The sequence below is a fragment of the Chrysemys picta genome, chromosome 1 (assembly GCF_011386835.1).
Source record: "Chrysemys picta bellii isolate R12L10 chromosome 1, ASM1138683v2, whole genome shotgun sequence".
In the NCBI taxonomy this organism is placed as follows: Eukaryota; Metazoa; Chordata; order Testudines; family Emydidae; genus Chrysemys; species Chrysemys picta.
This window is the reverse complement of record NC_088791.1, coordinates 356,824,610-356,845,165: the sequence shown is the minus strand read 5'-3', so window position 1 is coordinate 356,845,165 and position 20,556 is coordinate 356,824,610. Positions and strand designations below refer to the sequence as shown.

The 20,556-nt window shown below is 43.6% G+C and overlaps 1 protein-coding gene across 1 annotated transcript; it reads left to right on the top strand.

Annotated features, from left to right (window-relative positions):
* Nucleotides 1-19,557: 19,557 nt before the first annotated feature.
* LOC101942250 (olfactory receptor 52R1-like) lies at nucleotides 19,558-20,556 on the top strand. The gene has a single exon (XM_005310467.3). The coding sequence runs from the start codon at nucleotides 19,558-19,560 to the stop codon at nucleotides 20,554-20,556; it is 999 nt and encodes a 332-aa protein (XP_005310524.3).

The following is a 20,556-nucleotide window of genomic DNA, read 5'->3' as shown; positions in this document are numbered from 1 at the left end:
ATAACCCTTTTGCTGATTTTTAAAGTGTTACATAAACAGGACAGATGAAATATTATCATGTAAAGCAATCATAAACACATTAAAATTCCTAGGTTTACAATTTATGATTAAAACTCTACTATCTACGCAATATACATAGACATAAAATGTAAAAACTTAAATATCTTAGAAACAGTAGCCAATCAGTTGTTTTAATTGTCATATTTGAATTCAGCACATCAAAATACATAATAAATAGCACATTTTATCTCTGAAGCAGACGACTTCTCAAAAATTGTAGACCAGTGTTATTTAACAATCCCCAGATATCACTTTAACGGTTGACAGATTCTTGTCCAAGATCAGGCCCGGTATTATTCAAATTATTATATTGTCGAGAACCCCGATGTGCGCAGTTGCAACACTCACACTATAGGGATTCTTTAATTTTTACAAATATACTTTATTAATACATTTAGCACAGTCACAAACATCCCAGCTCAGTAAGGTAGATAGAGATACTACAGAATGTACATCTGCACATCCATATATTCACACCTTCTCCTGTAGAACAACCTGAAAAGTTGGCCATCATCTTCCTCATTAACATCTGTGATGTTATTAATATAATCTGGGACCATATAGATAATTTTTGCAACCAAAGTCCTGTAGTGGCACCAATCTTCTATAAAGGGGGTCAAATAGGGTGTCTAAGATAAGGTTATGGTTTTCTGGTTCTAGTTATGCCATCTTTATATGTGTATCATTTTTGTAGTTGAAATTACTGTCTGTATTTCAAACTTCTGCTATGCTTCTTGTTGACACCACAGACAAATTGGTGTCAGCTCTGCCTAGCCTGCTTGATGGCCCATTAATGACCATCAGCAACACAACTGACCCATTGAGAGAAGGCAGATACACCTTGTAAGTCAGCAAAGTATGCAGGGACTGGCCCATGTGACTCCAGACTCCATTGTGCTGTAATTTTCCACAGTAAGGACAAAGAGGTGTTCTTACACATGGAAAAGACTATAAAAGGCTGATGCTTCATCTCCATCTTGTCTTCAATCCTGCTTCTTACCTCTGGAGGGGCTTTGCTGCAAACAGAAGCTCTACACAAGGGACTGATGACCCATCCCAGCGGGGGATGTATTCCAGAGACTTGATTTAAACCTGCAGTTTATTCCATCACTGCTACAAGCCTGAACCAAGAACTTTTCCATTACTGTATGTAATTGATTTCATTTAACCAATTCTAGCTCTCATCGCTATCTTTTTCCTTTCATGAATAAACCTTTAGATTTTAGATTCTAAAGGATTGGCAACAGTGTGATTTGTGTCAAGATCTGATTTGGATATTGACCTGTTTCTGGGGCTTAGTCCTTTGGGATCGAGAAAACCTTTTTTCTTTTACTGGGGTATTAGTTTTCATAACCATTTGTCCCCATAACGAGTGGCACTGGTGGTGATACTGGGAAACTGGAGTGTCTAAGGGAATTGCTTGTGTGATTTGTGGTTAGCCAGTGGGGTAAAACCAAAGTCCTCTTAGTCTGGCTGGTTTGGTTTGCGTTAGAGGTGGAAAAACCCCAGCCTTGGGCTGTAACTGCCCTGTTTTAAGAAATTTGTCCAGAATTGGCACTCTCAGTTGGGTCCAGCCAGAACCAGCTTCTTTACACCATCATGTTCCCCACCATCGCCAGTGGTCATCGTTCTGACTCCTCCTAAGGACTACATCGTCTTCTCTAACTGGCCCTAGGCTGTAATGCTACTTTTATAATATGTTAGGCTGATGTGATTATGTTTAATGCATATTCAGTAGAAGATTTTTTTCCCTTTTCGTATTTGTATTTGCTCATCTTACCAATGTTGGGGTGTCTTTTCCCTAAAGGTTAGTATATTAATGATTTTAACTTATTATCATGTGTGTCAGTTTGTTAAAATAGCCTTTTTGTGGTTAAGTATTACATTTGTCATTTTTGTCCTAAGCGGTTCTTTTTGTTCTTTCCAAGTTCCAATTTGTAGTGTACCTGTTAAGTTTAAAAGGGTATGAATTTAGGAAATTTAGCGAACAGCTACAAAGAGGGATTTTATAGCTAACTGGCTGGCTGGGTCTATAAAAGGGACCTACTCCCACCCCCTTCATTTATCAAAACTCATGAATATAATGCAAAGCAGTGAATATAATAAAGGCAAGCTAGCCTACTGGGCTACAATCTTGGATCCATATAAGAACATCAGAATGGCCATACTGGGTAGGATCCTTGGTCCACCTAGCCCAGGATGCTGTCTTCCGACAGTGGGCAACAGCAGGTATTTCAGAGGGAATGAATAGAACAGGCAATCATCAAGTGATTCATCCCCTGTCACCCACTCCCAGCTTTTGGAAAAAAGAGAAGCTAGGGACACTCAGAAGATGGTCTTGGATCCCTTCCCATCATGGCTAATAGCCATTAATGGACCAATTGTCCATGAAGTTATTTAGTCATTATTGGACCCCTGTTATAGTTTTGGCCTTTTCATAGACTCATAGACTTTAAGGTCAGAAGGGATCATTATGATCATCTAGGCTGACCTCCTGGACAACACAGGCCACAGAATCTCACCCAACCACTCCCCTAACCTATGACTGAGTTATTGAAGTCCTAAAATTGTGATTTAAAGACCTCAAGGTGCAGAGAGAAGAACAGGAGTACTTGTGGCACCTTAGAGACTAAAATTTATTAGAGCATAAGCTTTCGTGGACTACAGCCCACTTCTTCGGATGCATATAGAATGGAACATATATTGAGGAGATATATATACACACATACAGAGAGCATAAACAGGTGGGAGTTGTCTTACCAACTCTGAGAGGCCAATTAATTAAGAGAAAAAAAACTTTTGAAGTGATAATCAAGCTAGGCCAGTACAGACAGTTTGATAATAGGTGTGAGAGTACTTACACGGGGAGATAGAGTCAATGTTTGTAATGGCTCAGCCATTCCCAGTCCTTATTCAAACCGGAGTTGATTGTGTCTAGTTTGCATATCAATTCTAGCTCTGCAGTCTCTCTTTGGAGTCTGTTTTTGAAGTTTTTCTGTTGTAATATAGCCACCCGCAGGTCTGTCACTGAATGACCAGACAGGTTAAAGTGTTCTCCCACTGGTTTTCGAGTATTATGATTCCTGATGTCAGATTTGTGTCCATTAATTCTTTTGCGTAGAGACTGTCCGGTTTGGCCAATGTACAATGTACAAAAGAATTAATGGACACAAATCTGACATCAGGAATCAAAATACTCAAAAACCAGTGGGAGAACACTTTAACCTGTCTGGTCATTCAGTGACAGACCTGCGGGTGGCTATATTACAACAGAAAAACTTCAAAAACAGACTCCAAAGAGAGACTGCAGAGCTAGAATTGATATGCAAACTAGACACAATCAACTCCGGTTTGAATAAGGACTGGGAATGGCTGAGCCATTACAAACATTGACTCTATCTCCCCGTGTAAGTACTCTCACACCTATTATCAAACTGTCTGTACTGGCCTAGCTTGATTATCACTTCAAAAGTTTTTTTTCTCTTAATTAATTGGCCTCTCAGAGTTGGTAAGACAACTCCCACCTGTTTATGCTCTCTGTATGTGTGTATATATATCTCCTCAATATATGTTCCATTCTATATGCATCCGAAGAAGTGGGCTGTAGTCCACGAAAGCTTATGCTCTAATAAATTTGTTAGTCTCTAAGGTGCCACAAGTACTCCTGTTCTTCTTTTTGCAGATACAGACTAACATGGCTGTTACTCTGAAACCTGTCAAGGTGCAGAGAATCCTCCAACAAGTGACCCATGCCCCATGCTGCAGAGGAAGGCGAAAATCCCCCAGGGCCTCTGCCAATCTGCCCTGGAGGAAAATTCCTTCCCCACCCCAAATATGGTGATCAGTTAAACCCTGATTATGTTGGCAAGACTCACCAGCCAGCACCCAGGAAAGAATTCTCTGTAGTAACTCAGATCCCATCCCATTTAACATCCCATCACAGACCATTGGGCATATTTACCTGCTAATAATCAAAGATCAATTAATTGCCAAAATTAGGCTAGTCCATCATACCATCCCCTCCATAAACTTATCAAGCTTAGTCTTGAAGCCAGATATGTCTTTTGCCCCCACTACTCCCCTTGGAAGGCTGTTCCAGAACTTCACTCCTCTAATGGTTAGAAACCTTTGTCTAATTTCTAGTCTAAACTTCCTAATGTCCAGTTTATATCCATTTGTTTTTGTGTCCACATTGGTACTAAGCTTAAACATTTCCTCTCCCTCCCTGATATTTATCCCTCTGATATATTTATAAAGAGCAATCATATCTCCCCTCAGCCTTCTTTTGGTTAGGCTAAACAAGCCAAGCTGTTAGAGTCTCCTTTCATAAGACAGGTTTTCCATTCCTCAGATCATCCTAGTAGCCCTTCTCTGTACCTGTTCCAGTTTGAATTCATCCTTCTTAAACATCGGAGAACAGAACTGCACACAATATGCCAGATGAGGTCTCACCAGTGCCTTGTATAACGGTACTAACACCTCCTTATCTTTACTGGAAATACCTCACCTGATGCATCCCAAGACCGCATTAGCTTTTTTCAAGACCATATCACATTGGCGGCTTATAGTCATCCTGTGATCAACCAATACTCCGAGGTCCTTCTCCCCCTCTGTTACTTCCAATTGATGTGTCCCCAATTTATAACCAAAATTCTTGTTATTAATCCCTAAATGCATGACCTTGCACTTTTCACTATTAAATTTCATCCTATTACTATTACTCCAGTTTACAAGTTCATCCAGATCTTCCTGTATGATATCCCGGTCCTTCTCTGTATTAGCAATACCTCCCAGCTTTGTGTCATCTGCAAACTTTATTAGTACATTCCCACTTTTTGTGCCAAGGTCAGTGATAAAAAGATTAAATAAGATTGGTCCCCAAACCGATCCCTGAGGAACTCCCACTAGTAACCTCATTCCAGCCTGACAGTTCACCTTTCAGTATGACCCATTGTAGTCTCTCCTTTAACCAGTTCCTTATCCACCTTTCAATTTTCATATTAATCCCTAACTTTTCCAATTAGATCCACTGAGTTTCCTCTGTCTAAAAAATGTGTTACCTTCTCAAAGGTTGGTTTGGCACGATCTACCTTTTGTAAAACCATGTTGTATTTTGTCCCAATTACCATTGACCTCAGTGTCCTTAACTACTTTCTCCTTGGATGAGCAAGCATCTCAGAGATGTGATTAAGAAAAAGGAGAACGCCTACAAGGAGTGGAAGATGGGAGGGATTAGCAAGAAAAGCAACCTTATTGAGGTCAGAACATGTAGGGATAAAGTGAGAAAGGCCAAAAGTCATGTAGAGTTGGACCTTGCAAAGGGAATTAAAACCAATAGTAAAACGTTCTATAGCCATATGAATAAGAAGAAAACAAAGAAAGAAGTGGGACCGCTAAACACTGAGGATGGAGTGGAGTTTAAGGATAATCTAGGCATGGCCCAATATCTAAACAAATACTTTGCCTCAGTCTTTAATTAGGCTAATGAGGAGCTTAGGGATAATGGTAGGATGACAAATGGGAATGAGGATATGGAGGAAGATATTACCACATCCGAGGTAGAAGCCAAACTCGAACAGCTTAATGGGACTAAATTGGGGGGCCCAGATAATCTTCATCCAAGAATATTAAAGGAATTGGCACATGAAATTGCAAACCCATTAGCAAGAATTTTTAATGAATCAGTAAACTCAGGGGTTGTACCGTACAACTGGAGAATTGCTAAAATAGTTCCTATTTTTAAGAAAGAGAAAAAAAAGTGATTGGAGTAACTTTAGGACTGTTAGTTTGACATCTGTAGTATGTGTCTACAATTCCTGCCTATGAATTTTTTCCCCTTTCTAGGGATGCAGGCTTCTGATAGTTCCTGCAACTTTGACTTGAAGTAATTCCAGGCCTCCTCCGCATTTAGATCCACAAGTTTTCATCATCACCTGGCAAAGAATTCCACAGGTTGATTGTGAAGAAATACTTTATTTTGTTTGTTCTAAATCTGCTGCGTATTAATTTCATTGGGTGTCCCCTAGTTTTTGTGTTAAGTGAAGGAGTAAATAACTTTTCCTTATTTAATTTTTCCACACAATTCATGGTTTTATAGAATTTCTATAATTCCCCACCCCCCATCATACCTTTTCTAAACTTCAAAGTACCAGTGTTTTCAATCTTTCCTCACATGGAAGGTGTTCCATACCCCTAATAATTTCTATTGCCCTTCTCTATTCCTTTTCCTAATCCAATATATATTTTTTGAAATTTGGCGATCAGATATGCTGTCAGAAATATAAACAGAAGGGTAACGACCTTTATGTATGGAGTAACATAAAATCCCTCATGGCCAAATATAAAGAAGCCCCTTACCTGTAATTGGTTTACAGTTTAATTAACCTAGCTGGCACCTAACCAGAAAGACCAATTGGAAAAGAAGATACTTTTAAATCTGGGGGGTGGAGGAGGTTTTGTTTGTGCTCTCTTTGTTTGTTCCCTCTTGGACAGAGAGGGACCAGATCAGGAAAACAAATCTCCTAAAAACATACCTGAAATAAGCATCCAAGATTACAAAATTTGTAAGTAAAGCTAGGAAATGCAGCTCCACACCCCGCCCCGCCCCACCCCTCCGCACCAGCTTGCCTCCGTTCCACCTCCTGCCGCGTACTGCTTCTCCCCACTCCCTCCAGCATTTGTGCCGCCAAACAGCTGATTAGCGCAAGTCTGGGAGGGAGGGGGGAGGAGGAGGAAAGCGGCGTGCGTGGGGAAGAGGTGGGGCCAGGGCGGGGATTTGGGGAGGGATCCAATGGGGAAGGGAGGACTCCTGAGTTCTGTCTTGCATCCTGCCACTCATTCTCTGTGTGACTGTGGCCCATTCATGTCTCCCTGTACCTCAGTTTACCGATCTGTATAATGGGGATATGTTCATAGGGAGTTTCCTTTATTAAGAGTTTGGAAGACCCTTCAATGGAAGGTGCTGCACAGTATGATGATACTTACTGCTGAGAATAATTAATCTGTGATTCCTGATCGACAGCCCTGTGTGGCTGCAGAAAGTGTTCATATCTGTAGAATTGTCCCACCTCCGGTCAGACAGCCCCTGTGCTGTTGAGGAGGATGAAAGGCCCAGGGAAGCAGAGCAGTCAATGGGAGCAGAGGGAAACCTTCCCATAGTTGGTACCCTCCTTCCAGACAGTGCTGGGGTTGCCTCTTGCACTGAGGTTACCTCTCCGGGGGAGAGAACTCCAGTTGCTAGGAAAAGGCAGGTATTAGTATTGGGAGATTCGATCATTAGAGAAGTAAACAGCTGGGTTTGTGATGACCGGGAGAACCGTATGGTGACTTGCCTGCCTGGTGCGAAGGTTGCGGATCTCTCGAGGGATCTAGACAGACTTATGTGTAGTGCTGGGGAGGAGCCGGTGGTCGTGGTACATGTAGGTACCAATGACATAGGGAAGGGTAGGAGAGATGTCCTGGAGGCCAAATTTAGGCTGCTAGGGAAGAGACTGAAATCCAGGACCTCTATGGTGGCATTCTCCGAAATGCTCCCAATTCCGCGCGCAGGGCCAGGTAGGCAGGCAGAGCTTCAGAGTCTCAATGCAGGGATGAGACGATGGGGTAGAGAGGAGGGGTTTAGATTCATTAGGAACTGGAGAAACTTTTGGGATGGAGGAGCCTATACAGGAGAGATGGGCTCCACCTAAACCAAAGTGGAACCAGACTGCTGGCACTGAACATTAAAAAGGTTGTAGAGCAGTTTTTAAACTAGGGGCTGGGGGAAAGCCGACTGCTGCAGAGGAGCATGTGGCTCGGACAGAGACTTCTCTTAGGGGAGAGTCTAATGATAGAGAATCTCCAGGTTATAGTCAGGAGCAGAGGATGGAAGAGGATAAAGTAGGGGCCAGATCAGATGATAAACATTCACATAAAAAAGAATCTGATACATCAGAAAAGGGCAGACAAATAAACAGTGACAAGAGCGCACCGAGGCTTTCATCTGCAGGTTTCTCTGAGTAGTTCCTGCAACAGTTGAGGAAGCTCTTAAGAGGACGGTGATATGGAAGGTGAGCGATCAGCTGTTGTAACCTGCACAGGTTGTGCCATGTTTGTCTTTCTTCCACAGGACAGAAGCGACTTTGTCTGTACAAAGTGCAACCTGGTCTCCATATTGGAAGAGAAGGTTCGAGGGCTGGAGAAACAAGTATCGACTCTGAGTTGCATAAGGGAAAATGAAGATTTCCTGGACAGACGTCAGGAGATGCTTCTACGGCCGCAATGTTCTGAAGATTCAGAGCAGGCGCAGCAGGGACAGAAGGATTGTGAGGAGGTTTGGCAGCATGTGACCTCCAGAAGGAGAAAGAGGAGCGTCCATGCACCAGCAATGGAAATACAGGTGAGCAATCGTTTCCATGTTCTCTCTACAGGTACTAATGCGGAGAGTGGACTAGATGACCCATCTGAGGGAAGGGAGCAGAAGGAGACTCCACCGATTGGAAGGCAAAAGATGCACTGTCCTAGGGATGGGGGTTCCACGACCACCACTCCCAAGAGGAGGAGGAGGGTGGTGGTGGTCGGGGACTCCCTCCTCAGGGGGACTGAGTCATCTATCTGCCGCCCCGACCGGGAAAACTGAGAGGTCTGCTGCTTGCCGGGAGCTAGGATACACGATGTGACGGAGAGACTGCTGAGACTCATCAAGCCCTCGGATCGCTACCCCTTCCTGCTTCTCCACGTGGGCACCAATGATACTGCCAAGAATGACCTTGAGCGGATCACTGCAGACTACGTGGCTCTGGGAAGAAGGATAAAGGAGTTTGAGGCGCAAGTGGTGTTCTCGTCCATCCTCCCTGTGCAAGGAAAAGGCCGGGGTAGAGACCGTCGTCGAATCATGGAAGTCAACGAATGGCTACGCAGGTGGTGTCGGAGAGAAGGCTTTGGATTCTTCGACCATGGGATGGTGTTCCAAGAAGAAGGAGTGCTAGGCAGAGACGGGCTCCACCTAACGAAGAGAGGGAAGAGCATCTTCGCCAGCAGGCTGGCTAACCTAGTGAGGAGGGCTTTAAACTAGGTTCACCGGGGGAAGGAGACCAAAGCCCTGAGGTAAGTGGGGAAATGGGATCCTGGGAGGAAGCACAAGCAGGAGAGCGCAAGAGGGGAGAACTCCTGTCTCATGCTGAGAAAGAGGGACGATCGATGAGTTATCTTAAGTGCCTATACACAAATGCAAGAAGCCTGGGAAACAAGCAGGGAGAACTGGAAGTCCTGGCACAGTCAGGGAACTATGATGTGATTGGAATAACAGAGACTTGGTGGGATAACTCACATGACTGGAGTACTGTCATGGATGGATATAAACTGTTCAGGAAGGACAGGCAGGGCAGAAAAGGTGGGGGAGTTGCGTTGTATGTAAGAGAGGAGTATGACTGCTCAGAGCTCCGGTATGAAACTGCAGAAAAACCTGAGAGTCTCTGGATAAAGTTGAGAAGTGTGAGCAACAAGGGTGATGTCGTGGTTGGAGTCTGCTATAGACCACCAGACCAGGGGGATGAGGTGGACGAGGCTTTCTTCTGGCAACTAGCAGAAGTTGCTAGATCGCAGGCCCTGGTTCTCATGGGAGACTTTAATCACCCCGATATCTGCTGGGAGAGCAATACAGCGGTGCACAGGCAATCCAGGAAATTTTTGGATAGTGTAGGGGACAATTTCCTGGTGCAAGTGCTGGAGGAACCAACTAGGGGCAAAGCTTTTCTTGACCTGCTACTCACAAACAGAGAAGAACTAGTAGGGGAAGCAAAAGTGGATGGGAACCTGGGAGGCAGTGACCATGAGATGGTCGAGTTCAGGATCCTGACACAAGGAAGAAAGGAGAGCAGCAGAATACGGACCCTGGACTTCAGAAAAGCAGACTTTGACTCCCTCAGGGAACAGATGGGCAGGATCCCCTGGGAGAATAACATGAAGGGCAAAGGGGTTCAGGAGAGCTGGCTGTATTTTAAAGAATCCTTATTGAGGTTGCAGGAACAAACCATCCCGATGTGTAGAAAGAATAGTAAATATGGCAGGCGACCAGCTTGGCTAAACAGTGAAATCCTTGCTGATCTTAAACGCAAAAAAGAAGCTTACAAGAAGTGGAAGATTGGACAAATGACCAGGGAGGAGTATAAAAATATTGCTCAGGCGTGCAGGAGTGAAATCAGGAAGGCCAAATCACACTTGGAGTTGCAGTTAGCAAGAGATGTTAAGAGTAACAAGAAGGGTTTCTTCAGGTATGTTAGCAACAAGAAGAAAATCAAGGAAAGTGTGGGCCCCTTACTGAATGAGGGAGGCAACCTAGTGACCAAGGATGTGGAAAAAGCTAATGTACTCAATGATTTTTTTGCCTCTGTCTTCACGAACAAGGTCAGCTCCCAGACTGCTGCACTGGCCAGTACAGCATGGGGAGAAGGTGACCAACCCTCTGTGGAGAAAGAAGTGGTTCGGGACTATTTAGAAAAACTGGACGTGCACAAGTCCATGGGGCCGGATGTGCTGCATCCGAGGGTGCTAAAGGAGTTGGCGGGTGAGATTGCAGAGCCATTAGCCATTATTTTTGAAAACTCATGGTGATCGGGGGAGGTCCCAGATGACTGGAAAAAGGCTAATGTAGTGCCCATCTTTAAAAAAGGGAAGAAGGAGGATCCGGGGAACTACAGGCCAGTCAGCCTCACCTCAGTCCCTGGAAAAATCATGGAGCAGGTCCTCAAGGAATCAATTATGAAACATTTAGAGGAGAGGAAAGTGATCAGGAACAGTCAGCATGGATTCATGAAGGGGAAGTCGTGCCTGACTAACCTAATTGCCTTCTATGATGAGATAACTGGCTCTGTGGATGAGGGAAAAGCAGTGGATGTGTTATTCCTTGACTTTAGCAAAGCTTTTGATACGGTCTCCCACAGTATTCTTGCCGCCAAGTTAAAGAAGTATGGGCTGGATGAATGGACTGTAAGGTGGATAGAAAGCTGGCTAGATCGTTGGGCTCAACGGGTAGTGATCAATGGCTCCATGTCTAGTTGGCAGCCGGTTTCAAGCGGAGTGCCCCAAGGGTCGGTCCTGGGGCCGGTTTTGTTTAATATCTTTATTAATGATCTGGAGGATGGTGTGGACTGCACTCTCAGCAAGTTTGCAGATGACACTAAACTAGGAGGCGTGGTAGATACACTAGAGGGTAGAGATCGCATACAGAGGGACCTAGACAAATTAGAAGATTGGGCCAAAAAAAACCTGATGAGGTTCAACAAGGACAAGTGCAGAGTCCTGCACTTAGGACGGAAGAATCCCATGCACTGCTACAGACTAGGGACCGAATGGCTAGGTAGCAGTTCTGCAGAAAAGGACCTAGGGGTCACAGTGGACGAGAAGCTGGATATGAGTCAACAGTGTGCTCTTGTTGCCAAGAAGGCTAACAGCATTTTGGGCTGTATAAGTAGGGGCATTGCCAGCAGATCGAGGGACGTGATCGTTCCCCTTTATTCGACATTGGTGAGGCCTCATCTGGAATACTGTGTCCAGTTTTGGGCCCCACACTACAAGAAGGATGTGGAAAAATTGGAAAGAGTCCAGCGGAGGGCAACAAAAATGATTAGGGGTCTGGAGCACATGACTTATGAGGAGAGGCTGAGGGAACTGGGATTGTTTTGTCTCCAGAAGAGAAGAATGACGGGGGATTTGATAGCAGCCTTCAACTACCTGAAGGGGGGTTCCAAAGAGGATGGAGCTCGGCTGTTCTCAGTGGTGGCAGACGACAGAACAAGGAGCAATGGTCTCAAGTTGCAGTGGGGGAGGTCCAGGTTGGATATCAGGAAAAACTATTTCACTAGGAGGGTGGTGAAACACTGGAATGCGTTACCTAGGGAGGTGGTGGAGTCTCCTTCCTTGGAGGTTTTTAAGGCCCGGCTTGACAAAGCCCTGGCTGGGATGATTTAGCTGGGAATTGGTCCTGCTTTGAGCAGGGGGTTGGACTAGATGACCTCTTGAGGTCCCTTCCAACTCTGATATTCTATGATTCTATGAAGTTTTTAAAGTGCTTTTACACAAATGCTAGAAGTCTCAATAATAAGATGGGTGAACTAGAGTGCCTTGTGATAAAGGAAGATATTGATATAATAGGCATCACAGAAACCTGGTGGACTGAGGACAATCAATGGGACACAATCATTCCGGGGTACAAAATATATCGGAAGCACAGAACAGGTTGTGCAGGCGTGGGAGTGGCACTATATGTGAAAGAAAATGTACAATCAAATGAATTAAAAATCTTAAGCAAATCCGCATGTTCCATAGAATCTCTATGGATAGAAATGTCATGCTCTAATAAGAATATAACATTAGGGATCTATTATCGACCACCTGACCAGGACGGTGACAGTGATGATGAAATGCTAAGGGAAATTAGAGAGGCTATCAAAATTAAGAACCCAATAATAGTGGGGGATTTCAATTATCCCCATATTGACTGGAAACATTTCACTTCAGGACGAAATACAGAGATAAAATTTCTCGATACTTTAAATGACTGCTTCATGGAGCAGCTGGTACGGGAACCCAAGAGGGGAGAGGCAACTCTAGATTTACTCCTGAGTGGAGCACAGGAGCTGGTCCAAGAGGTAACTATAACAGGACCGCTTGGAAATAGTGACCATAATACAATAGCATTCAAGATCCCTGTGGTGGGAAGAACATCTCAACAGCCCAACACTGTGGCATTTAATTTCAAAAGGGGGAACTATGCAAAAATGAGGGGGTTAGTTAAACAGAAGTTAAAAGGTACAGTGACTAATGTGAAATCCCTGCAAGCTGCCTGGGCGCTTTTTAAAGACACCATAATAGAGGCCCAACTTCAATGTATACCCCAAATTAAGAAACACAGTAAAAGAACTAAAAAAGAGCCACCGTGGCTTAACAACCATGTAAAAGAAGCAGTGAGAGATAAAAAGACTTCCTTTAAAAAGTGAAAGTCAAACCCTAGTGAAGCAAATAGAAAGGAGCAGAAACACTGCCAAATTAAGTGCAAGAATGTAATAAGAAAAGCCAAAGAGGAGTTTGAAGAACGGCTAGCCAAAAACTCCAAAGGTAATAACAAAATGTTTTTTAAGTACATCAGAAGTAGGAAGCCTGCAAAACAACCAGTGGGGCCCGTTGATGATCAAAATACAAAAGGAGCATATAAAGACGATAAAGTCATTGCGGAGAAACTAAATGGATTCTTTGCTTCAGTCTTCATGGCTGAGGATGTTAGGGAGATTCCCAAACCTGAGCTGGCTTTTGTAGGTGACAAATCTGAGGAACTGTCACAGATTGAAGTGTCACGAGGGGAGGTTTTGGAATTAATTGATAAACTTAACATTAACAAGTCACTGAGACCAGATGGCATTCACCCCAGAGTTCTGAAAGATCTCAAATGTGAAGTTGCGGAACTATTAACTAGGGTTTGTAACCTGTCCTTTAAATTGGCTTCTGTACCCAATGACTGGAAGATAGCTAATGTAATGATAATATTTAAAAAGGGCTCTAGAGGTGATCCCGGCAATTACAGACCGGTAACTCTAACATCTGTACCGGGCAAATTAGTCGAAACAATAGTTAAGAATAAAATTGTCCGACACATAGAAAAACATAAACTGTTGAGCAATAGTCAACATGGTTTCTCTAAAGGGAAATCATGTCTTACTAATCTATTAGAATTCTTTGAAGGGGTCAACAAACATGTGGACAAGGGGGATCCAGTGGACATAGTGTACTTAGATTTCTAGAAAGCCTTTGACAAGGTCCCTCACCAAAGGCTCTTATGTAAATTAAGCTGCCATGGGATAAAAGGGAAGGTCCTTTCATGGATTGAGAACTGGTTAAAAGACAGGGAACAAAGGGTAGGAATAAATGGTAAATTCTCAGAATGGAGAGGGGTAACTAGTGGTGTTCCCCAAGGGTCAGTCCTCGGACCGATCCTATTCAACTTATTCATAAATGATCTGGAGAAAGGGGTAAACAGTGAGGTGGCTAAGTTTGCAGATGATACTAAACTGCTCAAGATAGTTAAGTCCAAAGCAGACTGTGAAGAACTTCAAAAAGATCTCACAAAACTAAGTGATTGGGCAACAAAATGTCAAATGAAATTTAATGGGGATAAATCTAAAGTAATTCACATTGGAAAAAATAACCCCAACTATACATACAATATGATGGGGGCTAATTTAGATACAAGAAGTCGGGAAAAAGATCTTGGAGTCATCGTGGATAGTTCTCTGAAAATGTCCACGCAGTGTGCAGAGGTGGTCAAAAAAGCAAACAGGATGTTGGGAATCATTAAAAAGGGGATAGAGAATAAGACTGAGAATATATTATTGCCCTTATATAAATCGATGGTACGCCCACATCTCGAATACTGCGTACAGATGTGGTCTCCTCATCTCAAAAAAGATATACTGGCACTAGAAAAGGTTCAGAAAAAGGCAACTAAAATGATTAAGGGTTTGGAACGGGTCCCATATGAGAGGAGATTAAAGAGGCTAGGACTCTTCAGCTTGGAAAAGAGGAGACTAAGGGGGGATATGATAGAGGTATATAAAATTATGAGTGATGTGGAGAAAGTGGATAAGGGAAAGTTATTTACTTATTCCCATAATACAAGAACTAGGGGTCATCAAATGAAATTAATAGGCAGCAGGTTTAAAACAAATAAAAGACAGTTCTTCTTCATGCAGCGCACAGTCAACTTGTGGAACACCTTACGTGAGAAGGTTGTGAAGGCTAGGACTATAACAGAGTTTAAAAGAGAACTGGATAAATTCATGGTGGTTAAGTCCATTAATGGCTATTAGCCAGGACGGGTAAGGAATGGTGTCCCTAGCCTCTGTCTGTCAGAGGGTGGAGATGGATGGCAGGAGAGAGATCACTTGATCATTGCCTCTTAGGTTCGCTCCCTCTGGGGCACCTGGTATTGGCCACTGTCGGTAGACAGGATACTGGGCTAGATGGACCTTTGGTCTGACCCGGTACGGCCCTTCTTATGTTCTTATGTTATCTCCCCTCAGTCATGTGTCTCCAGATCTGTCTGTCTACTATCATCCGAGCCATCCTGGGTATTTACAGGATTCAGACCCTATGGAGATCTAGGTATTATCTATAGTTTACTTACTAATCAATCCTATTTTTTAAATATGCACAGATACACAGAGCAGCCAATTCCTTTTTGACTCAGCACAGAGCCCAAGAGTTCTCATCTCCCTTTGGGAAGGTCCCTTAATTACTGTTTACTCCTAAAGATGGATTCAGAATGCAGCAGCACAGACAGGTTTGTCTCCAGCCTGTTTACATTCAGATGCTCCCCCAGAGGTTGAGTGAATCCCACTGGGATTGCACAGAGCGATATTATAAATGGTGCACACCCCTGTGTCGGCTCTGGGCATGGGATGTGGCTGCAGATGTGCTGGCGAGAGAGGTGTAGGACACGGCTACCTGAGGGGGATTTGCAGGGAAGACACTTCTGTCGCAGGATTCACAGGTACCCATCTCTTTCTGAGGAGCTCACTTGCTGTAAAACCCCACTGCAATGTGGGTGTGATGGGATAGAGAATAGGTCTGTGGTTCTTTCTGATCTGCACAGACATTAAACGTCCCAGTTCCCTTGCCATGGGTGATGAGTTTGCTTCAGTATCATGAGGAAATATTTGTGGCACCTTAAAGACTAACAAATTTATTAGAGCATAAGCTTTCGTGGACTACAGCCCACTTCTAGGGGTGGGCCGTAGTCCACGAAAGCTTATGCTCTAATAAATTTGTTAGTCTCTAAGGTCCCACAAGTACTCCTGTTCTTTTTGCGGATACAGACTAACACGGCTGCTACTCTGAAATGAGGAAATATGTCCCTCTTTCTTGTTCCTCCCCGGCTGATGGCCTCCAGCCCAAGGTGGCTGCATTTCACCTACACCAGACTAAATTCTGACGCCATAGCCCGTACTTTGCTCAGACCCCTCTGAGGTAAATATCCCCTTGGAGTACGAATTGAGTAAAGATCCCAGAAGCCAGCTGTGTTTTAATGCACAAACACTATCACCTCCTACTCTTTCATTTCAGGGTTCTGGGTGTTAAAAAGGGGGCTGTTACCTGACTTTGATCTGATGGAAAGCATGGAGGCCTAATAAGCACTGAGTAGAGGAATATTGAACACAAAGAGAAGGGACGGGAAGGGTCAGTTACTCAACCCCATGCCAAGATGCAGTGAAGATGCTTCCACAGCATCCCGGGGTATTTGTACCATTGTACTCCTGTTCTTCAAGTTAGGAAATTTTTCGTCAGATATTGTCTAAATCTGCTATACTATCATTTGAACCTATTGACTCTTGTCCTTGCCACTGTGGTGAGACAGAACAACTTTTCTCCATCTTTTTTATGTCAGCCTTTCAAGTAGCTGAAGACCGTTGTCATGTACCCACTCAATCTCCTATTGTCCAAATTAAACATACCCAGTTCCTTCAGCCTTTGCTAGTATGGTTTGTGTTCCATCCCTTTGACCATATTTGTCTGTCGCCTCTGGAACCTTTCCAGTTTCTCTACATCCTTCCTATGCACTGGTGACCCAAACTGGACACAATACTCCAACTGAGGCCTAACGAGCAGTGAGTAGAGGAATACTACCACCTCCCATGATTTACATTCTATGCCTCTGTTAATGCAACCCACAACTGCATTTTCTTTTTTTTGCAACAGCAAAATAATCCACACCCCTCAGAGTTGAAGCCATATCAACCTAACCCCAGTGTAGACACCGTGAGGTCAACAAAATAATTATTTCATCGACCTAGTTACCCCCTCTCAGGGAGGTGTATTACCTGTGCTACGGGATAGCCCCTGCTGTCTGTGTAAGTGGTTACTACACAGAAGCACTATGTAACATTTTAGGTGTAGAGAAGCCCTCAAGCAGCTCTTCCAGAAAACCATCCAGTCTGGATCTCCAGTTATGAGGAGTTGGAGAATTCACCACTTCACTTTGCAGGTTGTTCCAATGGTTAATCTCCCTCCGTGCAAAAAATCTGGTCATCATTCCACCTGGATCTTGCTCTGCCTTTCTCCGCTAGATTAAAGAACCCATTATTATCCACTTTTTTCTGACCAGGAACATCTCGCTTGATTGGGGTTTTTTATAAGATAAATAGATTAAGCTCTTTAAGTCTCTTACAGTCCGGCATTTTCTCCAGCCTCCACTCATTTTCAGGGCTCTTTTCTGCACTCTCCAATTTTTCAACATCCATTTGAAATGCAGACCCCAGAACTTGATGCAGTCGGTTTCACCAAGGCTATGTGCAGAGGTAAAATACTTTCCCTGCTCCAACTCAACACTCCCCTGTTTATGCATCCAAGGATTGCATTAGCCCTTTTGGCCACAACATCATACAAGTAGCTCACGATGAGTTGACTGTGCACTGTGATCACTAAATCCTTTTCAGGGTCCCTGCATTCCATAATACAGTGCCCTAGTCTGTGGGTCTGGCTTGCATTCCCTGTTCCGAGAGGATCACTTTGCATGTGACTGTATTAAAACATTTTGTTTGCATGGGCCAAGCTTACCAAATGCTCCTGATAAATCTCTATGACTGCCCTGGCCTCCTCATTGAAATCACACTGCCAATCTTTGAGTCGTCCACAAATTTTAGCTGCAGTGATTTTCTATTTGCCTCCAGATTGCTCATGAACATATTGAATAGCATCAGGCCTAGAACTTACCCCTGCAGAACACCACTAGAAACAGCCACATTCACTAACAATGGCCCATTGACAATGGCTTCCTGAGATCTGTCAGTTAGCCAGTCTTTCGTCCATTTTACGTATATCCTACTGATATTGTGCAGTGTTCAGTTTTTAATCTAAATATTTTCCACTACTAAATCAAATGCATGACAGAAATTGAGGTTTTTTGCATCTACATGGTCTCCTTGATCTACCAAAGATACACCCTCATTAAAGGACAAAATTGGGTTTATTTAACAAGACAATTTTTTAATAAACCATGTTGTTGACTTGCGTTAATGACATTCCTAGGCATTTTTTTAACAAATCCCCTGCCAGCTTTTCTGTTGTTTACTAAGTTTCTCAATTATTTTTAAACTTGCCCTTAATTTTTTTAATACTTTAAATTTAACACCGAACTGTCCTGAGTTTGCCTTTTTTCTTTGTTTTTTGGCTCTGCTGCTGCCTGATCGCATACCTCTGCTTCTGAGTGAGATGTGTGGTTGTTCGGTCAGTGCGTAACTCTGGTGTTCATCACTCTAAGGTCCTACTGTAGATGCTGATTAACATCCTCCCTGACAGCTGATGGACTGGAAAGTATTTCATCACCTCATGTGATATGAGTACATCATACTGCTTCTTTCCAAATGCGGAACAAATCTATTTCATGAACACATCGAACTATTCAAGTACATTAAAAAGTTTCCTTTCACCCTCTAGGAACTGGTCTAAATGTTTTCTAGGATTTCTTTTGTTCTTAATGTACTTCAATAACTCCCTTTTTGTGACCCTTAGCCTTGCCAGGCGTATATTTTCCCTGATGTCTTTAACATCCCTTATCGATTTTCATAACTTCCAATTTGTATTGCTTGCTATCTATATTCCCTTTCCCCCATTTTTATATACAGGTCTGTCGCATCTTACACACATTTAACATGCGTGATTTCAACTTTACGCGGTCTGCAAAAACAAAAACAAAAAAGAGAAAAATAACAATTTTAATACTGTACCTGTAGTGTGGGCGATTCTGCCCACCATTGAACTCAATGAAATTTTGACTATATGCAGTTTTCGCTTTACGCGCTAACCGCGGAAAGGAACCCCCATGTAAGATGAGACAGACCTGTACTGCTTTCCCCCCCCTAACTGTTGCTTTCCCTTTGAGACAGAACTTGGTTTTTAGGTAAAGTTGTCCACTTTCTTGATGGCAGAATTGTGGCTTTTTAGGTATCTAATAAACTCTTCTTGAAAAACTCCCAATTTTCATTCCTGTTTTTCTGTCTAATATATTCCTCCCAGTCAGTTTTGCTGATAATTTCCCTCAGCTTTGGGGAGTTAGCCCTTTTGAAGCAGTAAGGGTCTATAGATATTATGGTTGGGAACTGTTTTCTGTTTCTCCATTTGAATGTAATCAGTTCCATTCTTTTACTTTGTTCTCCTCTATCATAAGCCCCCTTCTTTCTCTCTTCTCTAAACTAAACAGTCCCAGATGTATAGGAATTATTGATGCATGGAGCACCATAAAATATGGAATTGGCATTAGTAGGGTCAATTTTTCATATTTCATTTCTCTGAATAATGAAAGTGTCATTTTTCAGTGTGTGAACGATGACCAAACTGCTTTACCCATGAGAACAGCCTCCAGTAGTGCATGTAGTGTCTCATATTAACATTGTTTCTCCATCCAGATATTTGTACTGCAACCATCACCCTAGAGCCTGGGCACATACAGGAAATTAGGGGAATGTACGGTGCATGAAGGAGACACTGTTCTGCCTCAGAGTTGGACACCTTCTCCGCTACTCCATGTCAGATTCCAACATGACTGATTTCAAGAACCCCTCCACCTTCATCCTTCTGGGCATTCCTGGCCTGAAGTCAGCCCATGTCTGGATCTCCATCCCCTTCTGCACCATGTATGCCATAACCTTCTTGGGGAACATCACCATCCTGTTCATTGTGAAGATGGAGCTGAGCCTCCATGTGCCAATGTACTATTTCCTCTGCATGCTGGCTGTCACGGACCTGGTCCTTTCTACATCCATCATCCCCAAAACGCTGAGCATCTTCTGGTTCAATTCCATGGAGATTGATTTCAGTGCCTGCCTCACCCAGATGTACTTCATTCACTGCTTCTCAGTGATGGGGTCTGGGATCTTCGTAGCCATGGCTTTTGATCGCTACGTGGCCATCTGTGATCCCCTGAGACATTCCACCATCCTGACAAACCCCGTGGTGGCCAAGATTGGTCTGTCCGTGGTGCTGCGTGGTTGCATAGTTGTACTGCCGCATCCCCTCCTCGCGAGGACGTGGCCATATTGTAGAACCAACATCATCCCCCACTCATACTGTGAGCACATTGCCGTGGTGAAGCTGGCCTGTGCTGACATCAGCATCAGTAGTTACTATGGCCTCTCTGTGGCATTCTTGGTGATGGGTCTGGATGTGTTTTTTATCACTGTGTCCTATATCCATATCCTCAGGACCATCTTCAGCCTTCCCACAAAGGACGCTCGGCACAAGACTTTTCGGACCTGCAGCTCACACCTCTGTGTCACTTTAGCCTCTTACATCCCACCTCTCTTCTCCTTTCTCACACACCGATTTGGCCACAATGTGCCCCTGCATTTCCACATTCTTATTGCCAATGTGTACCTTCTGCTGCCCCCCATGCTAAACCCCATGATATACGGTGTGAGCACCAAACAGATCCGGGACAGGCTTCGCCAGCTCTTTACTCATAAAGGGACCTAA

Coding starts and splice junctions, on each gene's coding strand:
- LOC101942250 (XM_005310467.3), top strand. CDS start 19,558: ATGAAGGAGACACTGTTCTGCCTCAGAGTTGGACACCTTCTCCGCTAC.